The following is a 21,841-nucleotide window of genomic DNA, read 5'->3' as shown; positions in this document are numbered from 1 at the left end:
AGATCGCATCCACTTAGGCATTGATATGGTATTCATTCCCCTTTGGGTTTGGGTTGTCAAACTCTGACAGCGGCATTTAACTTGCACTGCTGGCCGTTGGGCTGGAAATCCGCCCACCGGTGACTGATAATCACCTGTATGTAGCAGAGCTGATTGGGTTATGGCAGCTTCTAGTCTCCCATGGAGACTAATGGAGCATGCCAAAAGTTAAAAAATAAATAAATACATTTTTAAAATATAAAGGTTCAAATCGCCTCCCTTTAGCCCCATTTAAAATAAAACAAAATCAAACATACAAATATTTGGTATCGCCACGTTCAGAATCTCCCGATAAATAAAAAGAATTAACCTGATCACTAAACGACGTAGCGAGACAAAAATTCAAAGCGCCAGAATTAAGTTTTTTTGGTCGCTGCAACGTTGCATTAAAATGCAATAACGGGCGATCAAAAGATCGTATCTGCACCAAAATGGTATCATTAAAAGTGTCAGCTTGGCGCGCAAAAAAATAAGCCCTCACCCAGCCAGAGATCACGAAAAATGGAGACGCTACGGGTATCGGAAGATAGTGCAATTTTTAAAAAAAAGTTTTTTAGCAAAGTTTGGATTTTTTTTTTCACCACTTAGATAAAAAAAAGAACCTAGACATGTTTGTCTATGAACTCGTAATGACCTGGAGAATCTTAATGGCAGGTCAGTTTTAGCATTTAGTAAACCTAGTAAAAAAAAGCCAAACTTAAAATAAGTGTGGGATTGCACTTTTTTTGCAATTTCACCGCACTTGTAATTTTTTTCCCGTTTTCTAGTACACGACAAAAAACAAGCCCTCACACGGCCATATTGATGGAAAAGTAAAAAAAAGTTATGGCTCTGGGAAGAAGGGGAGCGAAAAACATAAATGCAAAACCGAAAATACCTGCGGTCATGAAGGGATGAATAGCCTTTTAGTCATCAATGGATTGTTAATTTTAGGGTTTACTCCTAATTGTCTAGATTACTGGCCTCCTCTGCTGTGAAATTGGTTGAGTCCAGCCAGCTTCAGTTCCCCTGGGCTCCTCCAATGCTGGGGGAGGCAAAGCAGCCTCTGTTTGCAACGTCGGAGAGTACACAATTTGGATTATGGAGTGACAATGCCACTGGTCTGAACTTACACTCCAGTGCTGTTGAGGTCTGGGATACCTGACAGCATTAGGCAGAAGAGCAGACTCTGAAATCAGGCTATGTTGTGCCCGCCCCCATAAATTGTCATGGAACATGTTCTGTCACGCCCCATTACTGTATTAATTTATTTGCTTTTTTATATATATATATATATATATATATATTGTTTATTCCAACAGTCTAATGCACATTACATGCCCCCCAGAAATAAAGAGTCTTTAATCAGCCAGGACCGGCCCAAACACTGTAATAGTAGCGGTAGTAGTTGCAGCTCACCTTTCCTCATATAACGCTTGGTGCAGGCATCTGGGGCAGAATCATTGCGCCGAAAGGGGGGTGTCGTCGGAGAAGAGCGCTCTGAGTCCCCGCTTGTCAGAAAGAACGGCGCACTATTCTACCATGTATCTAGGTAGCAAGGCGCGTTGTGATTGGCTGAGGACGGGAAGAGCCAGCGCGTCTGGCTGTGATGGCGAATGCGTGTTCCGGCCGCAGGAAAAGGCCCCAAGCTAAGCGGGGGTTTTAATTTGAGAACCAGGGCTACGAGGAGGACCCGGCTGTGCCGAAAACAAAAGGCTTTTAAAACTGCCCATGACCCAACACAATAACACTAATAAGAGCCCCACATGTACAAATACACAATAAAAAGCCCCGTATACTGAATCCTGTAACACTTAACGTCCAGTGATCTCCCTGGGAAACAAAAGGAGGACAACCTGCGGGGGAGATAAAGGGGTACCTTTTCATCCCTGAAGTTCTCTCAGATATAAGATCAGACGTCCAAACCTCACTGGATTATGGGATTTATGTACCGCCTGACGTCGTCTGGCTCTGGTGGGTGGCTGGGCAGACAGGAGTGGGGGACAGGACCATTCCTAGGATCACCTGAACACGATTGATGTGTTAGGGTCAAGGGTCAGGCCAGGTAGACAGATGAGGATATGGGCTGTCAGTCCACACTGTACTCTGTCTCTGCTTGAGATAACTGTGACTTTTCACACTTTTCCCTCCAGGGGATCAAAGAGGAAACCTTCTGAAAAAGAAAGGAAAAAACATTACTAAAAAATGCCGAAAACGGAGGTAGATATGGGTCTAATAAAAGACCCATGTCTGCCTCTAAGCTAAACTGGTCGTCTTGGTTCCAGTCGGTGGGTTTATACTACTTAGGAGCTAACGTTTTTTTGTATTGCCTAGTGGCAGCAGTATCCACCCCCATGGTTTCCTGTGTCCCCCAATGAAGCGATAAAGAAAACAAGTTACCCGCATCTAATTATTGTGACTTAAAGAAGTTGTCCACTACTTGGACAACCCCTTCTCATACCCCCAGCTTGTCCCCCCCATAAAATAAAAAAGCTTCTTCACCTCCCATGCTGGCACTGTTCCTGTGGTGTTGGCACTCAAGTTCCTGGGGCTCTTGTGAGGTTGTAGTGACACTTGAGCACTGGTGTCACTGACCTTCCTTCGGACAAATCAAACATAAAGAGGAAGTCAGCACAGTATCCGGACTCGCTTCCTCTTGATGTTTGATTTGTCCAAAGGTGGTGCCAGTGCTGATTGGGCGGCAGGCTCACGTGTCATATCAACCGCATGAGAGCCTTTGGTACACAAATGCAGACAACGCTTAAATGGCAATGGCACGGGAGAGGAGTAGAAGCTTTTTTTTTTTTTTTTTATCTGCGCCAATCATTTAGATCAAGAAGGGGTAGGGCTAGTAGTGGACAGTCCCTTTAATTTTCTTGAATATGTGAGTTCAACTCCAGTCAGTAGCATATACTATTTAACTGAGTTGTTGGTTTTCTTTTCCCTAGTCTTTCCTAGGTGGTGTTAACTGGTCTTTCATAGGTGTTGATGAAGCTCATAGGCTGAAAAATGATGATTCTCTACTGTACAAGACCCTAATAGACTTCAAGTCAAATCATCGTCTTCTCATCACTGGAACGCCTTTACAGAACTCCCTTAAAGAATTATGGTCCCTGCTTCACTTCATTATGCCAGAAAAGTAAGAAATTCAGATATGAAAGCATTAATACCTAGAATATTGGGCCTGTTTTATACATCCATGTTTCGTGGTCTGAATACGATGCACAGACTGGCCATCAGTGTCTCCTAACCAGAACGTCACAGCCTTGGAGGCATATACGAGCCTGTCCAATTCGGGTCAGGAAAACTGTAAACCATTTGAACTTGGACCGCGAAGCCTTAGAGATGTTGTATTCTGTATAAGATGTCCTATTCCATTACAATAATTGGGGAAACCTCTGTTTTGCACACTTGTTTTGAATATTATGACCCCTTTTGTCTTGTGGCTTCTGCAACTCCTAGAGCTACAATTTCTTCCATAGAAGAATATTTTTTTGTTTGTTTTTAATTTCTTCCATGGAGCAGACTAAATTTAAAAGATTTTGTTGTATATATATTTATAATAGGTTCTCCTCTTGGGAGCACTTTGAGGAGGAGCATGGTAAAGGCAGAGAATATGGCTATGCCAGTCTTCATAAAGAACTTGAGCCATTCCTTCTAAGAAGAGTAAAGAAAGATGTGGAGAAATCTTTACCAGCTAAAGTGGAACAAATTTTGAGAGTTGAGATGAGTGCTCTGCAGAAACAGTACTATAAGTAAGTATATGTGCTGTGGGTTATTGTTTCTGAACATAAACTTATGCGTGTAATTTTGAACCACAATGAGTATTCATAGCATTATTATTTTATATTGGGCTTGCGTCTCCCACCATACTAGCCCTTAATATCCCTGTGCTAGTCAGGAAAATTTCATGTGATTTGTCATCCAATAGTTATGCCAAGAGTTTCTTATGCCCATGTTTGCGTGGGTTTCCTCCAGGTTCTCCGGTTTCCTCCCACATTCCGAAGACATACTGAAAGGGAATTTAGATTGTGAGCCCCATCGGGGACAGTGCCAATAATGTCTGTAAAGCGCTGTGGAATTAATGGCGCTATATAAATGAGTAAAATAAATAATTTATGCTGCATTGTTATACCGCCATGTGAAAATATAACTATACGAGACCCCATTGAATTATACAGGTGCTTCTCACTAAATTAGAATATTAAAAAGTTAATTTATTTCAGTTCTTCGATACAAAAAGGGAAACTCGTATATTATATAGAGTCATTACAACAGAGTGATCTATTTCAAGTGTTTATTTCTGTTAATGTTGATGATTATGGCTTATAGTCATTGAAAACCCAAAAGTCATTATCTCTGTAAATTAGAATAATAAAGACTAGTTTCACACTAGCGTTAGGAGGCGCAGCGCCGCCGCTAAGCTCCGCCCCGGCCACGCCTCCTCCAGTCAGCTCCTCCTCTGGGCGCATGACGCTGCATGCGACCAGCGTACCCTATATTTAGCGTTGGGTACGCTGGCCGTGCGCTGCTATGGTTTTGCCGGCGCATGCACCCTTTTTGCACTGCGCCGACGTGCGCCAAACGCACTGTTGCATTTTTGTGTGCTCACCGCAGCGCAAAAAGGGCGCATGCACAGGCAAAAACATACCAGCGCACGGCCAGCTTACCCAACGCTAAATATAGGGTACGCTGATCGCATGCAGCGTCATGTTCCCAGAGGAGGAGCTGACCGTAGGATGCTCGGCAGGTGGCGGAGCTTAGCGGCGGCCCTGCGCCTCCTAACGCTAGTGTGAAACTAGCCTAACAAAAACACCTACAAAGGCTTCCTAAGCATTTAAAAAGGTCCCTTAGTCTGTTTCAGTAGGCTCCACAATCATGGGGAACACTGCTGAGTTGACATGTCCAGAAGGCAGTCACACACCACAAGGAGGGTAAGCCTCAAACGGTCATTGCTGAAGAAGCTGGCTGTTCAGAGTGCTGTATCCAAGCATATTAATGGAAAGTTGAGTGGAAGGAAAAAGTGTGGTGCAAAAAGGTGCACAAGCAACCATGATAACCACAGCCTTGAAAGAATTATTATGAAAAGGCCATTCAAAAGGGAGGTTCACAAGGAGTGGACTGCTGCTGGAGTCATTGCTTCAAGAGTCACCACACACACAGACATATCCAGGACATGAACTACAAGTCTCGCATTCTGTGTGTCAAGCCGCTCATGACCAATAGACAACGCGAGAAGAACTGGACTGTTGCTCATTGGTCCAAGGTGTTGTTTTCAGATGAAAATAAATTTTGCATTTCTTTTTTAAATCAAGTCCACGAGTCTGGAGGAAGAGTGGAGAGACAGACAATCCAAGCTGCTTGAGGTCTAGTGTGAAATATCCACAATCAGTGATGGTTTGGGGAGCCATGTCATCTGCTGGTGTAGGTCCACTGTGTCTTATTAAGACCAAAGTCAGCGCAGCCGTATACCAGGAAATTTTAGAGAACTTCATGCTTCCCTCTGCCAACAAGATTTTTGGAGATGAAAATTTCATTCTCCAGCAGGACTTGACACCTGTCCACACTGCCAAAAGTACCAATAACAGTATTACTGTGCTTTATTGGCCAGCAAATTCGCCTGACCTTAACCCCATAGAGAATCTATGGGTTATTGTCAAGAGAAAGATGAGAGACACCAGACCCAAAATGCAGACGTCCTGAAGGCTGCTATCAAAGCAACCTGGGCTTCCATAACACCTCAGCAGTGCCACAAGCTGAACGCATAAAAGAACTCCGACCAAGTATTGAGTGCATTTACTGAACATACATTTCAGTAGGCCAATATTTTGGATTTTAACCTCATTTTTCAAGCTGGTGTTATAAAGTATTCTAATTTACTGAGATAATGACTTTTGGGTTTTCATTGGCTGTAAGCCATAATCATCAACATTAACAGAAATAAACACGTGAAATAGATCACTCTGTAATGACTCTATAATATAGGAGTTTCACTTTTTGTATTGAAGAACTGAAATAAATGACCTCTTTGATGATATTCTAGTTTAGTGAGAAGCACTTGTATCAGTACCTTATCCAGGATTTATTTAATACGGATCTTGAATATGTTCTTGTATATGAGCTCTTTAGTGATTATTTCTGTCCTTCCTCAGGTGGATCTTAACACGGAATTATAAGGCTTTGAGCAAAGGCTCGAAAGGAAGTACCTCAGGATTTTTAAACATCATGATGGAGCTTAAAAAGTGTTGTAACCATTGCTACCTCATTAAGCCTCCGGAAGATAATGAATTCTACAACAGGCAAGAAGCTTTACAGGTAAGACATAATGCCATCTCTTCATTCAAAACTGCTGCAGAAATAAAATAAATCCTGTGTTTTAGGCTACAGTAATATGTTGTGGATGTGATGTAGGTTTTGGTGCAATTCTCAGAAACCATCACAATGTGTCTTTTGCACATGAGGCTGTGCATGTTCGAACGACGCTGGGTGTCTGCGGATTCTGGAACTCGCCTGCCCCGTTCCCAGCACTTTAACCCTCTAAATGCTGCGATCGATATCAGTCGCCCCATTTACCCGGCATACAGAGGGAGTGACTATTTAGAAAAAGTCACACAAAAAAAAGTACACTTATTTGGTATTGCCATGTCCTGAACGACCTGACCTGTAAAACTGTTCACTAGTTAACCCCTTTAGTGAACACCGTTAAAAAAAACACTAGGCAAAAAATGATGCTTTATCATATTGTTGAATAAAACTCAATCAAAAAGGCATGCAAAAATTTATATATATATAGTATATGATAGAATATCAAAAATAAAATCCAGAAATTCACATTGCATAAATGTTATATCAATTTATTTTGCAGTGAGAAATAAGTATTTGATCCCTCTGACAAAGCTTAATACTTGGTGGCAAAACCCTTGCCTTACAAGCAAGCAGTCAGACGTTTTGTGTAGTTGATGATGAGGTTTGTGCACATGTCAAGAGGAATTTTGGTCCACTCCTCTTTGCAGATCATCTCTAAATCATTAAGATTTTGAGGCTGTCGCTTGACAACTCGGAGCTTCAACTCCCTCCTTAAGTTTTATTGTCTGGAGACTGGCTAGGCCACTCCATGACCTTAATGTGCTTTTTTTCTCCTACGCCTCATTGGGGGACACAGACAGTGGGTGTTTTGCTGCTGGCCACTAGGAGGACACTAAGTAAACCAGAAAAAGTTAGCTCCTCCCCTGCAGTATACACCCTCTCGCTGTCTGAGATTTCTCCAGTTCTTTGCTTAGTGTATGTAGGAGGCACTTGGGTCTGGTTTCAGACCCTGCCGTTTTTATTTTACTTTTTAATCTTCTGTAAATTTTTATTTTTTAATTAACGGAGTGAAGGGGGCAACGGTTCCTTTCTACGGCCCGCTCTCCCCTGAACCATTAACAGGCAAGCACGCGGAGTATACCTCCCCGTACACTTTCCTGCGACGAATGGGGCTGATTCCTCTGACGATGGTTCCCTTACGGTCGGTACTCCACAGATACAAGGGCAACAGGACGCAACAGGACAAAGCACAGGAGTTCATGGACAGGACTTGAGCACCGCTTTTTGGATGCCCTGAATCAGCCCCAGAGCTCTCCATCCCCCTGCCACAGGGTGGATTGATTTAGCAATACCCCTTTAAGACCTCCTCCAGCTCTGCTACATCGCCCGGAGGATGAGACACCTGCAGCTGGAAAGCCCAGGAACCTGCCTGAGCAAAGGAGTGGAGGTATGGGGTCGGGTTCTTGTCCCCGGGAGAAGCGCTAACTTAGCGTCAGCGGCGGTACACTGGTGCCCAGTTGCACACCCCACCCCCCCCCCCGCCCGGCGCTTCACGCTTGGAGGCCTGAAATTAGTCCCCAGCTTTTCCGGCCTACTAGGCCGCAATTTGAATGGCGCCGCCCTCGCTAGTGTCGCCCCCCTCCCCGGCGCCTACCGCGGGTAGGCCAAAATTTAGTCCCAGGCTTTTCCGGCCTACTAGGCCGCAATTTGAATAGTGCTGCCCACGCTAACGTCGCCGCCCCCTCCTCTTGGCGCCTCTCATTCCTTTCGAGACGCGTAATTCTAATCTCGGGGGCCATGTCTTTTACCTCAGCTGCCATTAACCCTTTCAGGAGCGCTATGCCTGCTCTGGACAGCCGGATACTGGGTGACACCACAGGGCCACCGCTTTCCTCCCGGGGGACACAGCACAGGACCGTGGGTAAGCTGCATCTGCCCTCAGATTAAAGCTTAACCCCTTCCTGGCACATTCCCTGCAGCTGCAGATACTCTGCCGTTAATCCTTTCAGGAGCGCTATATCTCAATCTAAGGAAGCTAAATGGGCTGCTAAGAAGCACACTACGTTTTTTACCGTGTGTACCACTCGCAAGTCTGCCTTACCAAGTGCAGACTAATCCGTTATGCACGGCCTGCGACCCGGCCTGCGCTTCAATGCCGCCGCTGCTGACGGGCCTCCTGCGTTTAGTACCACTGAGTGGGCTGCGTCCCTGTCACGGTAGGTGGAGTCTGACCCTGGCTATATTCTCCCTCTGGGAGGACTCTTTAAGTCAGAAAGCGTCCTTACCTCCCGAGGAGAGCTCTGGCATCGGCCGGGAACCGTCCACCAGCAGGGGCCATACTGGTTCAAGGGATGGTTAGGTCTCTAGAAAGCGGACCCATGACGCGTCCCCTAGTCACGTTCGCGCCTCAGCATCGGCGACTCCTGTCTCTTGCTCTCCCTCTCCTGAGGTTCACAGAGAGCACGACTCTTTACCAGCCATCCGGTGTTTAAGGAAATTGTCCAGAAACATAGGGATCGGCCACATAAGCGGTTCACAGGGCAAAAGTCTACTCAGGCTAAATACCCTTTTTATCCAGACCTAATGAAGGATTGGTTACAGTCCCCTCCGGTGGACCCTCCTGTATCGCGTCTTGCTTCTAAAACGCTCCTATCTGTTTCTGAGGGTTCCTCAGTCAGAAACCCCTCCGATTGTCAAATTGACTACCTTGCCCGTTCTGTTTTTTTGAAGCTTCAGGAGCAGTGCTTTTTCCATCTTTCATGGCAATTTGGGTCACTAAGGCAATGGCCACTTGGGCAGAAGCCTTGATTACTTCCTCCAGGGCACCAATCTTCCGGAGGCAACCACTGTCCCCAGGCAGATAATTCACGCAGCGGACTTTGTAGTAGACGCTTCTTTTGATGCCGCCAATTGCGCGGCTCAAACTGCCGCTAATGCGATCTCCATTAGAAGAGTCCTATGGCTCCGCAGCTGGCGTGCAGATGCCACATCTAAAAGATCGTTTCCTTCTCTCCCCTTTCAAACGGGGTCGTCTTTCTGGAGAGAAACTGGACCAGCTCATTTCTGATACTACCGGGGGAAAAAGTAAATTCCTTCCTCAAAAAAAGGCTGTTCGGCCGTTTCGCAACCAACAGCCAACGCGTTTTTCGATCTTTTCGCAACAATTCCGGTTGGTCCTCCTCTACCTTCTCTTCCGGATCAGGTCGGTCCCCACATGGAGACAGAGGCTCCCAGGTCTCGTACAGACCTAACCGCACTTGGAAACCCAGACCTAGGGCTTCTGGATCTAGGGGAGCCAGATCTCATAGATCTACCCAATGACTTGTTGCGGTATCCGGCGGACACCGACAAAGTTGGCGGTCGCCTACTTTCCTTCAGCCACACCTGGATCATGGTCGTCCACGACAAGTGGGTCAGGGAGCTGGTGTCCTCCCGATACAAGATAGACTTTTTCTTCTCCACCTCCAAGTCGGTTTTTCCTTTCCTCTCCACCCAAGAAAAAGACAAGAGCCTTTGGGCTGTTCAGGCTCTGCTAAGGGACGGAGTCATCATTCTGTCCCTCATCACGAGAGGTTCAGGGATTTTATTCAAACCTTTTTGTGGTTCCAAAAAAGAACGGGACGATGCGACCCATTCTGGATCTCAAACTGTTAAATCAGTTTGTCAAGGTACGGCGATTCCGAATGGAATCTCTCCGATCAGTTGTTGCTTCCATGGAAAAAGAAGAGTTCCTAGCATCCATCGACATCAAGGACCCTTACCTTCACATTCCGATCTGCCCGTCCAACCAGCAGTTCCTGCGTTTTGCATTTCACGAGGAACACTTCCAGTTCGTTGCCTTTCCCTTCGGACGCGCCACCGCCCCAACGTCATGGCGGCTGTCATGGCCATTCTCCACTCTCGGGGAGTGGTGGTGTTACCGGATCTGGACGACCTGCTCATCAAGGGTCCGTCCCTTCCAGCCTGCGAGGAATCCGTGGATATAACAGTAAATACACTTTCTGGCCTGGGGTGGAAGATAAACTTCGAAAAGTCTTTCCCAAAACCGGCTCAGCAGATTTCCTTTTTAGGAATGATCTTGGACACTTCCCGCGGGTTGGTCATTCTCCCTTCAGAAAAGACCCAAGCCTTACAACAGGCAACGCAGACTCTTTCCCGACCGGTTTCTCACTCCATTTGTTTCAGCATGAGAGTTCTCGGAAAGATGGTGGCAGCGATGGAAGCCGTTCCATTTGCACAGTTCCACCTCCGTCCCTTACAACATGCGTTGCTGTTAGCTTGAGACAAGAACCCATTCTCCCTGGACCGTCGGATCCTTCTGTCCCTGCGGGTCAGGCAAGCCCTCAGGTGGTGGACACTGAGGTCCTCCCTGAATCAAGGGAGGTCTTTTTTCCCAGTAAGATGGTTGGTAATAACCACCACCGACGCAAGTCTTCTCGGTTGGGGTGCGGTCTTTCGTCACCACACGGCACAGGGTCGTTGGTCAACCCGAAAGTCACATCTCCCCATCAACATTTTGGAGATACGAGCGATCAGATTAGCTCTACGGAGTTTCCACCATCTCCTCGCAGGTCACCCCATAAATCCGACAATGCCACGGCTGTAGCGTATATCAACCACCAGGGAGGTACCCGGAGCAGGATGGCCATGCATGAAGTGAGTCACATCCGCCATTGGGCCGAGACCAACCATTTGCCCATCTCAGCAATCCACATCCCCGGCGGTGACAATTGGGCGGCAAATTTTCTCAGTCACCAAGGCATTGCCTCGGGAGAGTGGTCTCTTCATCCGGAAGTCTTTCAGCAGATTTGTCATTGTTGGGGGACTCTGGATGTGGATCTCATGGCCTCAAGACTAAACAACAAGGTTCCTCGGTTCATTGTCCTATCGCGCGATCCATGCGCCATTGGAGCAGACGCGCTAGTTCTGCCATGGCACCGGTTCTGGTTTCTGTACATCTTCCCCCCCCTCTTCCCGAGGGTCATCAAGAAGATCAGAGCGGAGGGAGTACTAGTAATCCTAGTCGCGCCAGATTGGCCGCGCCGAGCATGGTATGCAGAACTAATACAACTAGTCGCCGACATCCCCTGGCGACTTCCAGATCGCATGGAGCTACTCTCGCAGGGCCCGATATACCAACAGAACTCCGGGGCCCTGTCTTTGACGGCGTGGCCGTTGAATCCTGGTTTTTATCACAGGCTGGGTTTTCTCACGACGTGATTTCCACCATGATTACCGCTAGGAAGCCTGTGTCCATGCGCATTTATCACCGCACCTGGAAAACCTTCTTTTCGTGGTGCAAGGATCATGGTCGATCACCTCTGGTGTTTTCCATTCCAGCCATATTAGAATTCCTTCAATCGGGATTAAAATCAGGCCTCACGCTTAGCTCGCGCAAGGGCCAAATTTCGGCCTTCTCAGTGCTTTTCGGAAATGGCAGCCCTGTCCTGCCGTTCTCCGTTCCTGAATTTTAATCAGGACAAGGTAGTTCTCAGGACGTCCCCGTCCCTCCTGCCCAAGGTTGTCTCCTCTTTCCATCTCAACGAGGAAATTGTTTTGCCTTCCTTTTGTCCGGCGCCAGTCCATCGCATTGAGAAGGCCCTCCACACCCTGCATGTGGTTAGGGCGCTGAGACGGTACATCTCGCGAACGGCTCCCTTCCACAAGTCAGATGCCCTGTTCATGCTTCCAGAGGGGCATAGGAAGGGTCTAGCCGCGTCAAAAGCAACGCTAGCCAGGTGGATTCGCTTAGCGATTCAGGAATCCTACAGTGTCAGGAATGCGCCTGTCCCAGCAGGGATTAAGACGCACTCTACCCGGTCAGTGGGCGCCTCTTGGGCCATTCGGCACCAGGCCTCGGCAGAACAGGTCTGCAAGGCTGCGACTTGGTTCAGTCTGCATACCTTTACAAACATTGCCTAATTCATTCTCAGGCCTCTGCGGATGCAGCTCTCGGCAGACACAGCCTGCAATCGGCAGTACCTCAGTATTGACTCAGTGGTACATGGGGTATTAGCAGATGTATGCTCCCCACCCAGGCACTGCTTTAGGACGTCCCACTGTCTCTGTGTCCCCCAATGAGGCGTAGGAGAAATAGGGATTTTTGTGTACTCACCGTAAAATCCTTTTCTCCGAGCCAATCATTGGGGGACACAGCACCCACCCTGTTTAGCTTATTGGCTCACTGTAGCATTCTTAGGTTTTGACATAGTTATGGTTATTGTTGACTTTTTATGCTCCTACTGCTTTTTTCACCGAACTAGAGAAATCTCAGCCAGCGAGAGGGTGTATACTGCAGGGGAGGAGCTAACTTTTTTTTCTGGTTTACTTAGTGTCCTCCTAGTGGCCAGCAGCATAACACCCACTGTCTGTGTCCCCCAATGATTGGCTCGGAGAAAAGGATTTTACGGTGAGTACACAAAAATTCCTAATTTTGAGCCACTCATTTGTTGCCTTGGCATCATGTTTTGAGTCATTGTCTTGCTGAAAATCCCAGCTACGACTCATTTTTCATGTCCTGGCGGAGGGAAGGATGTTGTCACTTTGGATTTTACACTACATGGCTCCATCCATTCTCCCATTGATGCGGTGATGTAGTCCTGTGCCCTTAGCAGAGAAGCACCCCCAAAACATAATATTTCCACCTCCATGCTTGAGAGTGGGGACAGTGTTCTTTGGGTTATAGGCAGCATTTCTCTTCCTCCAAACACAGCGAGTTGCGTTAATGCCAAAGAGCTGAATTTTTGTGTCATCTTGTCACAGCACCTTGTCCCAATCACTCACAGAATCAGCCAGGTGTTCATTGCAAACTTCAGACGGGCCTGCACATGTGCCTTCTTGAGCAGGGGGACCTTACGGGCACTGCAGGATTTTAAACCTTTATGGTATAATGTGTTACCAATAGCTTTCTTGGTGACTGTGGTCCCAGCTGCCTTTAGCTCATTAACAAGTTCCCCCTATGTAGTTTTAGGCTGATCTCTCACCTTCCTCATGATCAGGGACACCCCACGAGGTGAGATTTTGCATGGTGCCTCAGATTGATGTCGATTAACAGTCATTTTGTATTTCTTCCATTTTCTTACTATTTCACCAACAGTTGTCTCCTTCTCACCCCACGTCTTACTTATGGTTTTGTAGCCCATTCCAGATTTGTGCAGGTCTTTGATCTGGTCCCTGACATTCTTATAAAGCTCTTTGGTCTTGCCCATGTTGTAGAGGTTAGAGTCTGATTAATTGAGTCCGCAGACAGGAGTCTTTATATAGGTGACTATGTAAGACAGCTGTCTTTAATCCACGTAATGAGTTAATTAGTGTCTAACTGATCTGTAGGAGCCAAAACTCTTAGGGGGTGTGCACACGCTGCGGATTTGGCCCTGTACCATTAAAATCAATGAAAAACAAAAACCGCAGTGCACATGTTGCAGATTTTTCCACACGGATTTGCTGCGCTTTCAAATCCGCAGGATGTCAATTCTTTGTTCGGAATCCGCAGCGGTTTTACACCTGCTCCATTGTACAGGTGTCAAACCGCAGGACAAAACCGCAGGTTAATCCGCAGTTATTCTTTTCACCTGCGGATTTTCCCAAATCCGTGCGGAAAAATCCACAGCACAATCCGCAACGTGTGCACATAGCCTTAATGGTAGGTAGGGGGATCAAATACTTATTTCTCATTGCAAAATGCAAATAAATTTATATAATTTATACAATGTAATTTTTTTGGATTTTATTTTTGATATTCTATCTCTCAATGTTAAAATTAACCTACCCTATATATGTATAGTGTTTGTGTAAATGCGCCAAAGCATAAACTATATAAATGTATCGCTGCAGTCGCACTTACCCGAAGAATAAAGCTGCCTTATCAGTTTTACCATACAAGAAATGACTTACAGAAACAGTTCCTGAATTGCTGGTTTTTGTTCATTCTGCCTCTGACCAGAAAGCGATGGAAGAAATGTCATGTCTGAAAATGGTACTGATAAAAACATCAACTTGTCCCACAAAAATCAAGTCCTCACATGACTCCTGTCAGCTGAAATATGGAAAAATTATTAAAATATGGTGATGCAAGTTTTTGCAATAAAAAGTATGTTTTAGTGTGTGACAGCAGACAAACATAAACTATATAAATCTGGTATCGCTGTAATCGCACCGACCCGAAGAATAAAGTTGTCAACTCCACTTATATCGCACGAGGAACGGCATAAAAAATAAGTTAAACCAAATCCTGCTGTTGATTTGTTCATTTTGCCTCCCAAAGAGGGCGGTGTCCTTCTTAGGCGTGCATAAAAGTGCATCGCTGAACAGGGGCCAGACTGAGTCCATATAACTCTGCGGCCTCATTATAGTGGGGTTTCATCTGAATCACATCACACGTAAACCTATGTAAGTGCTCAGTGTAATGCATCGGATAAATGTGATCCCAAACGTTATGTAAGATATTCCTAACAAAACCTTCAACTCAGTCCACAAAAAAGCAAGTCCTCTCTCAGGTCCATCTTCTAAAGCACTTGAAGGGTTAATAAATTTCTTAAATGTGGTTTTGAGCACCTTGAGGTGTGAAATTTTTAGAATGGTGTCACTTTTGGATATTTTCTGTCATATAAACCACCCCTCAAAGTCACTTCAAATGTAATGTGGTCCCTAAAAAAAAATGATTTTGTAAATATTGTTGTAAAAATGAGAAATCGCTGGTCAACTTATAACTTCCTAACAGGAAAAATTTGGTTCCAAAATTGTGCTGATGTAAAGTAGACATGTGGGAAATGTTACTTATTAACTATTTTGAGTAACATATCTCTGATTTGAGGGCATAAGAATTCAAAGTTTGAAAATTGCTAAATTATCACAAAATTTCTGTTTTTTTCGCAAATAAACGTTAGTCATATGTAAGAAATGTTACCACTATCATGTAGTAAAATTTGTCTCGAAAAAACAGTGAGTCAGTGGGACACGGTGAAGCGTTTCAGAGTTATTACCGTATATACTCGAGTATAAGCGAGGCACCTAATTTTAACACGGAAATCTGGGTAAGCTTATTGACTCGGGTATAAGCCGGGTATGCACTGTCCCCTCATCCGTGTCCTGCTCTGGGTGGCTCTCCCCCCTCCCAGTATGCATGGCTTGGCTCCCCGTCCCATCCTTCTATGTATGGCTTAGTTCTCCGTGCTCCTCAGTGCTCCCCCGTTGTCCTCCATGCTCCTCAGTGCTTCCCCCTCATCCTCCTCAGTGCTTCCCCCCTCGTCCTCCTCAGTGCTTCCCCCCGTCCTCCTCAGTGCTTCCCCCGTCCTCCTCAGTGCTCCCCCCCGTCCTCCTCAGTGCTCCCCCCGTCCTCCTCAGTGCTCCCCCCCGTCCTCCTCAGTGCTTCCCCCCGTCCTCCTCAGTGCTTCCCCCCGTCCTCTTCAGTGCTTCCCCCCGTCCTCTTCAGTGTTTCTCCCGTCCTCCTCAGTGCTTCCCCCGTCCTCCTCAGTGCTTCCTGCGTCCTCCTCAGTGCTTCCCCCGTCCTCCTCAGTGCTTCCCCCGTCCTCCTCAGTGCTTCCCCCGTCCTCCCCAGTGCTTCCCCCACCCTACGCCGGCAGCTACTTCCTGTGTTTGGCGGTCACGTGGTCCCGCTCATTAATGTAATGAATATTCCTCCACACCTATGGGAGTGTAGTCGTGACTAAATTCATTACCTTAATGAGCAATACCATGTGACCGCTCAACACAGGAAGAAGCTGCCGGCCCTGGGACAACTGAGGATGCAGGGACGTTCAGCGTTGGCAGGAGGAGGGTGAGTATGATGTCCCAGCCACCCGCTCCTGCCGCCGCTCCCCCTCCCCTGCTGGCTTTCTGCACAATGACTCGTGTATAAGCGTATTTTCGGCACAAAAAAGTGCTGAGAATCTCGGCTTATACACGAGTATATACGGTACCTCATAAAGTGACAGATTTGTCATTAAGGGGAATCTGTCACCCCCCTGGACAATTTGTGTATATTACTTTAGGCACAAAGGGAGTAGAATGATTAAACCAGTCTTGTCTGTATGTCTCATAGCTGCCATTTACATCTTGAGGAATTAATTTATAATGTTTTATGTTAATGATTTCTTCCAGGCTCCGGGTCGTGTGGTGCCTGGAAGAAATCACTGCCTCTTGACTTCATTATAATGGTACCCCCCCTTCCCATCAGTGTCACATTGACCTGTTCGGCACTATAATCCCGCGCATGCATTATGCACACGCGCGGTTACACGGATAATGTCCACCCTCCTATGGGCAGTATCTGCATTCAACTTCTGCGCAGCCGCCAGCGAGTCGCTGCTACTATGCAGGGACTCTGCGCCTGTATGCCTGTAGTAATAGATCAAAATTGTCCAGATGTCCTTTAAAGTGTATAAGGGCATAAAAATTACAAGTTTAAAAATTGCTACATTTTTGCCAAATTTATTTTTTTTTTCCCTCACAAATTAATGCAAGTCATATCAAAAAATTTCTACCACTATCATGAAGTTCAATATGTCACGAAAAAGCAGTTTCAGAATTAGCGTTCAAGAGTTATTACATCATAAAGTGATTCTGGTCAGAATTGTACAATTTGGCTTGGTCATGAAGCTGAAAACTGGCTCGGGGGTGAAGGGGTTAATAGAAAAAGGATACAAGTTGTCTATCCAATGCTTAGGCACAATGCGCTTGTTGATTAGTGGGAGTACGACCACTGAAACCTTCACCAATCGGCACATCGGGGCATTTTAATCCCCACAAGAATGCTTGACTGCCGCTCCATTCATTCTCTTTGGGATTGCTGAGCGCATCTCTCTGCTTTTTATGGTAGCCCCATAAAATGAGTTGAGTGGACGTCTCGTGTACAGCTTACTGCTTCATTTTGTAATAGGGACAAAAATTCCCTGTTCTGCGGATGAGTGCAGGTTCCAGTGATTGGACCCCCACTGATCAGTAAGTTATTACCTATACTATGGATAATCCATGGACAACTACTCTAACTCCTTAGTGATAGAGCCAATTTAGTACTTAACCCCTTTACTCCCGGAGCTTTTTTCGTTTTTCGCTCCCCTTCTTTCCAGAGCCATAACTTTTTTTTATTTTTCTGTCAATATGTCCATGTGAGGGCTTATTTTTTGCTGGACGAGTTGTACTTCTAAACGACATCATTGGTTTTACCATGTCGTGTACTCGAAAATGGGAAAAAAATTCCAAGTGCGGTGAAATTGCAAAAAAAATGCAATCTCACACTTGTTTTTGCTTGGCTTTTTTGCTAAGTTCACTAGATGCTAAATCTAACCTGCCATTATGGTTCTCCGGGTCATTATGAGTTCATAGACGCCAAACATGTCTAGGTTCTCTCTTATCTACGTGGTGAAAAAAAATTCCAAATTTTGCTTAAAAAAATACTTCCGCAATTTTCTGAGACCCGTAGCGTCTCCATTTTTCATGATCTGGGGACGGGTGAGGGCTTATTTTTTGCGTGCCGGGCTGACGTTTTTAATGATACCACTTTTGTGCAAATACGTTCTTTTGATCGACCGTTATTGCATTTTAATGCAATGTCGCAGCGACCAAAAAAACGTAATTCTGACGTTTTGAATTTTTATCTCGCTACCGTTTAGCGATCGGGTTAATGCTTTTTTATTTATTGATCGGGTGATTCTGAACGCGGCGATACCTAAATATGTGTGTTTTTTTTTTTTTTATTTATTTTGACTGGAGCGAAAGGGGGGTGATTTGAACTTTTAGGTGTTTTTGTTTTTATTTTTTTATTTTTTATTTTTTTACTTTTGGCATGCTTCAATAGCCTCCATAGGAGGCTTGAAGCATGCACAACTCGATCGGCTCTGCTACCTACATATGGGCGATGAGCAGATCCGCCCATATGTAGCAGATTTACTGCTGTGCTTTGAGCGCTGGCCATCGGGCGGCGCTCAAAGCGATCTGCCTGCAACAACCATAGAGGTCTCTAGGAAACCTCTGGTTGTCAGGGCAATGCGTCACCGACCCCCGATCACGTGCCGGGCTCGGCGATGAGCTCATTTCCAGCCCGGCGGCCGGAAGTGCCATTTAAATGCCCGCCGTCAGCTTTGACAGCGGGATTTAACTAGTTAATAGGCGTGGGCGGATGGCGAATCCGCTCGCGCCTATTGCAAGCACATGTCAGCTGTTCATAACAGCCCTGGAGCCCACCTCAAAGCAGGGGATTCTTACCGATGATGTACTGTTCCGTCATCGGTAAAGAAGGGGTTAATGTCGCACTATCCCGTCATCTGTAAGGATGGGGTTAATGACGCAGCCAATTTTTACAATTCTGACCACTGTCACTTTGAGGTTATAGATCTGGAACACTTCAACGGATCCCACTGATTCTGAGATTGTTTTTTTTTTTTTTTTGTGACATATTGTACTTCATGGTAGTGATAAAATTTCTTCGATATAACTTGCGTTTATTTCTGAAAAAACGGAAATTTGGCAAAGATTCTGAAAATTTGGTGTCCCACAAAATACTTAAGAACATTTCCCACATGTCTACTTTACATCAGCACAATTTTGGAAACATATTTTTTTTGTTAGGGTTATAAGGGTTAAAAGTTGACCAGCGATTTCTTATTTCTCCAACAAAATTTACAAAACCATTTTTTTTCCTTGGACCACCTCACATGTGAACTGAGTTTGGGGAGGTCATTATAGCAGAAAATACCCCAAAGTGACACCATTCTAAAAACTGCACCCCCGAAGGTGCTCAAAACCACATTCAAGAAGTTTATTAACCCTTCAGGTGCTTCACGAGAGCTAAAGCAATGTGGAAGGAAAAAATGAACATTTTACTATTTTCACAAAAAATTATACTTTTGAAGCAATTTTTTTTTATTTTCACAGGGGTAACGAGAAAATGGACCACAAAATTTGTTGTGCAATTTCTCCTGAGTGCGCTGATACCCCGTATGTGGGGGAAAGTCACTGGGTGCACGGCAGGGCTCAGAAGGGAGGGAGCACCGTTTGACTGTTTGAATGCACAATTGGCTGGAAGCCATGGTGGTGCCATGTCACGTTTGGAGACCCCCTGATGTACCTAAACAGTGGAACCCCCCAATTCTAGCTCCACGCCTAACTTTAGCCCAACTCACTTAGCCCAACTCTAACCCTAATGGAAAAAATGGAAATAAATAAGTTTTTTTAATTTTATTTTTCTTTACCTAACTAATGTGGTGGTAAAAGGGGGTTTGATTTACTATTTTTTTTTTATTTTTATCACTTTCATAGGGTCTATCACAGTGATTGAAAAATTTCCTACTGTTGTCGGATACTGGCCGGCAGATCTCGGCAGGTGCCTTGCGCATGCACCCGCCATTTTCTCCCGGAAGAAGACGGTGGCCCGGGGACTTCACGGCGGGGGGTTACAGGGACAACGGGGGGTACTGGGTGGGGGATCGAGGGACCCTGTTTCTCTCTCCTCTGATGTGCAATCACTTCAGAGGAGAGAGAAATTAAATGGAAAAACTGACTCTTTTTTTGTGGTCGCCGTTATACCGTTAATAACAGCGATCGCAACTCCGGGGTAAAAAAAACGCCCCGAATCTTGTTCTCTGGGGTTTCAGCTATCCCCGGTAGCTGAGACCCCAGAGTAATTCCGACTCTGGGGAGCGCTATACCCTTATTTCTCAGGCAGAATTAACGGCGCTGTGGTTTAAGTACCTTTTAACTGTCGCTGTTAAAAGGCGTATCGGCGGTCGTTAAGGGGTTAAGTATGCTTCCCCTACCAATTTCAGAAAGACAAGTAAAATCAACACATGACTGCAGCCAGTCACAGTGTAGGACGTGTAGCGGCGGTGGGCATGTTGGTAAGATTTAAGTCTGGATGATTTCAAGAAGTAGTAGTCATTGATCTCCAGGGAGCGTGATGCTTCGTAAAGGAAGTAAATCTTCACTCCCTGGCAGCCTTCCTCCTGTTACCCAGGTGCTGTTGTCCAGCATTGTTGATGATGCTTGTCATTACATGCTGTGCACAATATCTGTGCGTTTTAAAATATAGAATAGAGCAAACTAGGTTTTGGTAATGTTCAGAACTTTAGATCGCTCTGCCAGTGTAGCTACAGCTAATCAATCAAGGAAACTGGATCATTATCAATTGCTCATTTTTTTTCTTCTGTTTTTACTTCTTTTTTTTGGTCTCTAGCACTTAATTCGGAGTAGCGGGAAACTGATTCTTCTGGACAAGTTGTTAGTACGTCTGCGAGAACGCGGCAACAGAGTCTTGATATTTTCTCAAATGGTTCGGATGCTGGACATCCTTGCAGATTATTTGAAGGCACGACAGTTTCCTTTCCAGGTAAGTTTGTGAGATGCATTTGTAAAGCTGTTAGTACTTTACATGTATATTGTGATTGCTTAAACTTGTCATGTTTTCTTTTTAGAGATTAGATGGATCCATCAAAGGAGAAATACGAAAACAAGCCTTGGACCATTTTAATGCGGAGGGTTCGGAGGTAAGGATGTTTTGTTTTTAAGTGATAATGAAATCTTTTGAATCATTGGTAAGCCTCTTTTTTTCCCTCTGAATTTCTCATGCTTCATTGTTTCACTTCCATTTAAATTGCAAATATAAAATAAAATTCCAAAAATGATTTTTCTTCTTTGCACAGGACTTTTGCTTTCTGCTCTCTACCCGTGCCGGTGGTCTTGGAATAAACCTTGCTTCAGCTGATACAGTAGTCATTTTTGATTCTGACTGGAATCCACAAAATGACCTTCAGGCCCAAGCAAGAGCTCATCGAATAGGGCAAAAGAAACAGGTAATGTGTGTTTCCATTTAGCGTCACTAGGAGGCAGACACGGGTCTCGAGCTCCAGACCAGTTTCTTTAAATGCTGGTGGCACGGTTGAGAGTTGCAGCTCCGATGGCAGCAGTTACACCCACATGCCAGCCATATAGTAGAGCCTGAACCCGTGTTGTATGGAGTCGGCTCAGCACCAGACGCCTACTACAGGCAATGATAATGCACGTCCCGACATATGTATATGGCAGTAGTCTCCAACGGATTAATGGAATATTTTGTTGGGAAGTTTTAATTACAATGTGGAGCAAAATGCTCACCCAAACTTACCGGATCGCTGTGTTTAGGTGAATATATATCGCTTGGTCACAAAAAGCTCTGTGGAGGAAGAAATTATTGAAAGGGCAAAGAAGAAAATGGTGCTGGATCACCTTGTAATTCAAAGAATGGACACCACTGGCAAGACTGTGTTACACACTGGATCAACGCCGTCTAGGTATGTCTGCGTGTAGTCAAGTCTGTGTTGGATTCATTTTTTTTTTCCCTACTAGTATTTGCATCAGCTAAATAATGGTTTATTTTCCACATTTAAGCTCCACACCGTTTAACAAAGAAGAGCTTGCTGCTATTTTAAAGTTTGGTGCTGAAGAGCTTTTCAAGGAACCAGAAGGAGAAGAGGAAGAGCCTCAGGTATAATCATAGCGCACATTCTCCTGTGTTGTGTATCCTACTCAGTTTTACCTATTAACAATC

The 21,841-nt window shown here is 45.4% G+C and overlaps 1 protein-coding gene across 3 annotated transcripts in view; it reads left to right on the top strand.

The window, feature by feature from the left end:
- The window catches only part of CHD1 (chromodomain helicase DNA binding protein 1), a 110,679-nt gene that overhangs the window by 46,209 nt on the left and 42,629 nt on the right, over nucleotides 1-21,841 (top strand). For all 3 annotated transcript variants that reach the window (XM_073544779.1, XM_073544699.1, XM_073544862.1), the window contains 8 exons: nucleotides 2,967-3,157; nucleotides 3,585-3,773; nucleotides 6,171-6,333; nucleotides 20,492-20,644; nucleotides 20,730-20,801; nucleotides 20,958-21,107; nucleotides 21,436-21,584; nucleotides 21,682-21,778. In XM_073544779.1, coding sequence (XP_073400880.1) covers nucleotides 2,967-3,157; nucleotides 3,585-3,773; nucleotides 6,171-6,333; nucleotides 20,492-20,644; nucleotides 20,730-20,801; nucleotides 20,958-21,107; nucleotides 21,436-21,584; nucleotides 21,682-21,778 — 1,164 coding nt within the window. The remainder of the gene's footprint in view (nucleotides 1-2,966; nucleotides 3,158-3,584; nucleotides 3,774-6,170; nucleotides 6,334-20,491; nucleotides 20,645-20,729; nucleotides 20,802-20,957; nucleotides 21,108-21,435; nucleotides 21,585-21,681; nucleotides 21,779-21,841) is intronic.

The sequence above is a fragment of the Dendrobates tinctorius genome, unplaced genomic scaffold (genome assembly GCF_039654945.1).
Source record: "Dendrobates tinctorius isolate UK_male_01 unplaced genomic scaffold, ASM3965494v1 ptg000003l, whole genome shotgun sequence".
Taxonomy (NCBI): Eukaryota; Metazoa; Chordata; class Amphibia; order Anura; family Dendrobatidae; genus Dendrobates; species Dendrobates tinctorius.
Note: the sequence above shows the minus strand (reverse complement) of the source record. Positions and strands in the feature narration are given on the sequence as shown.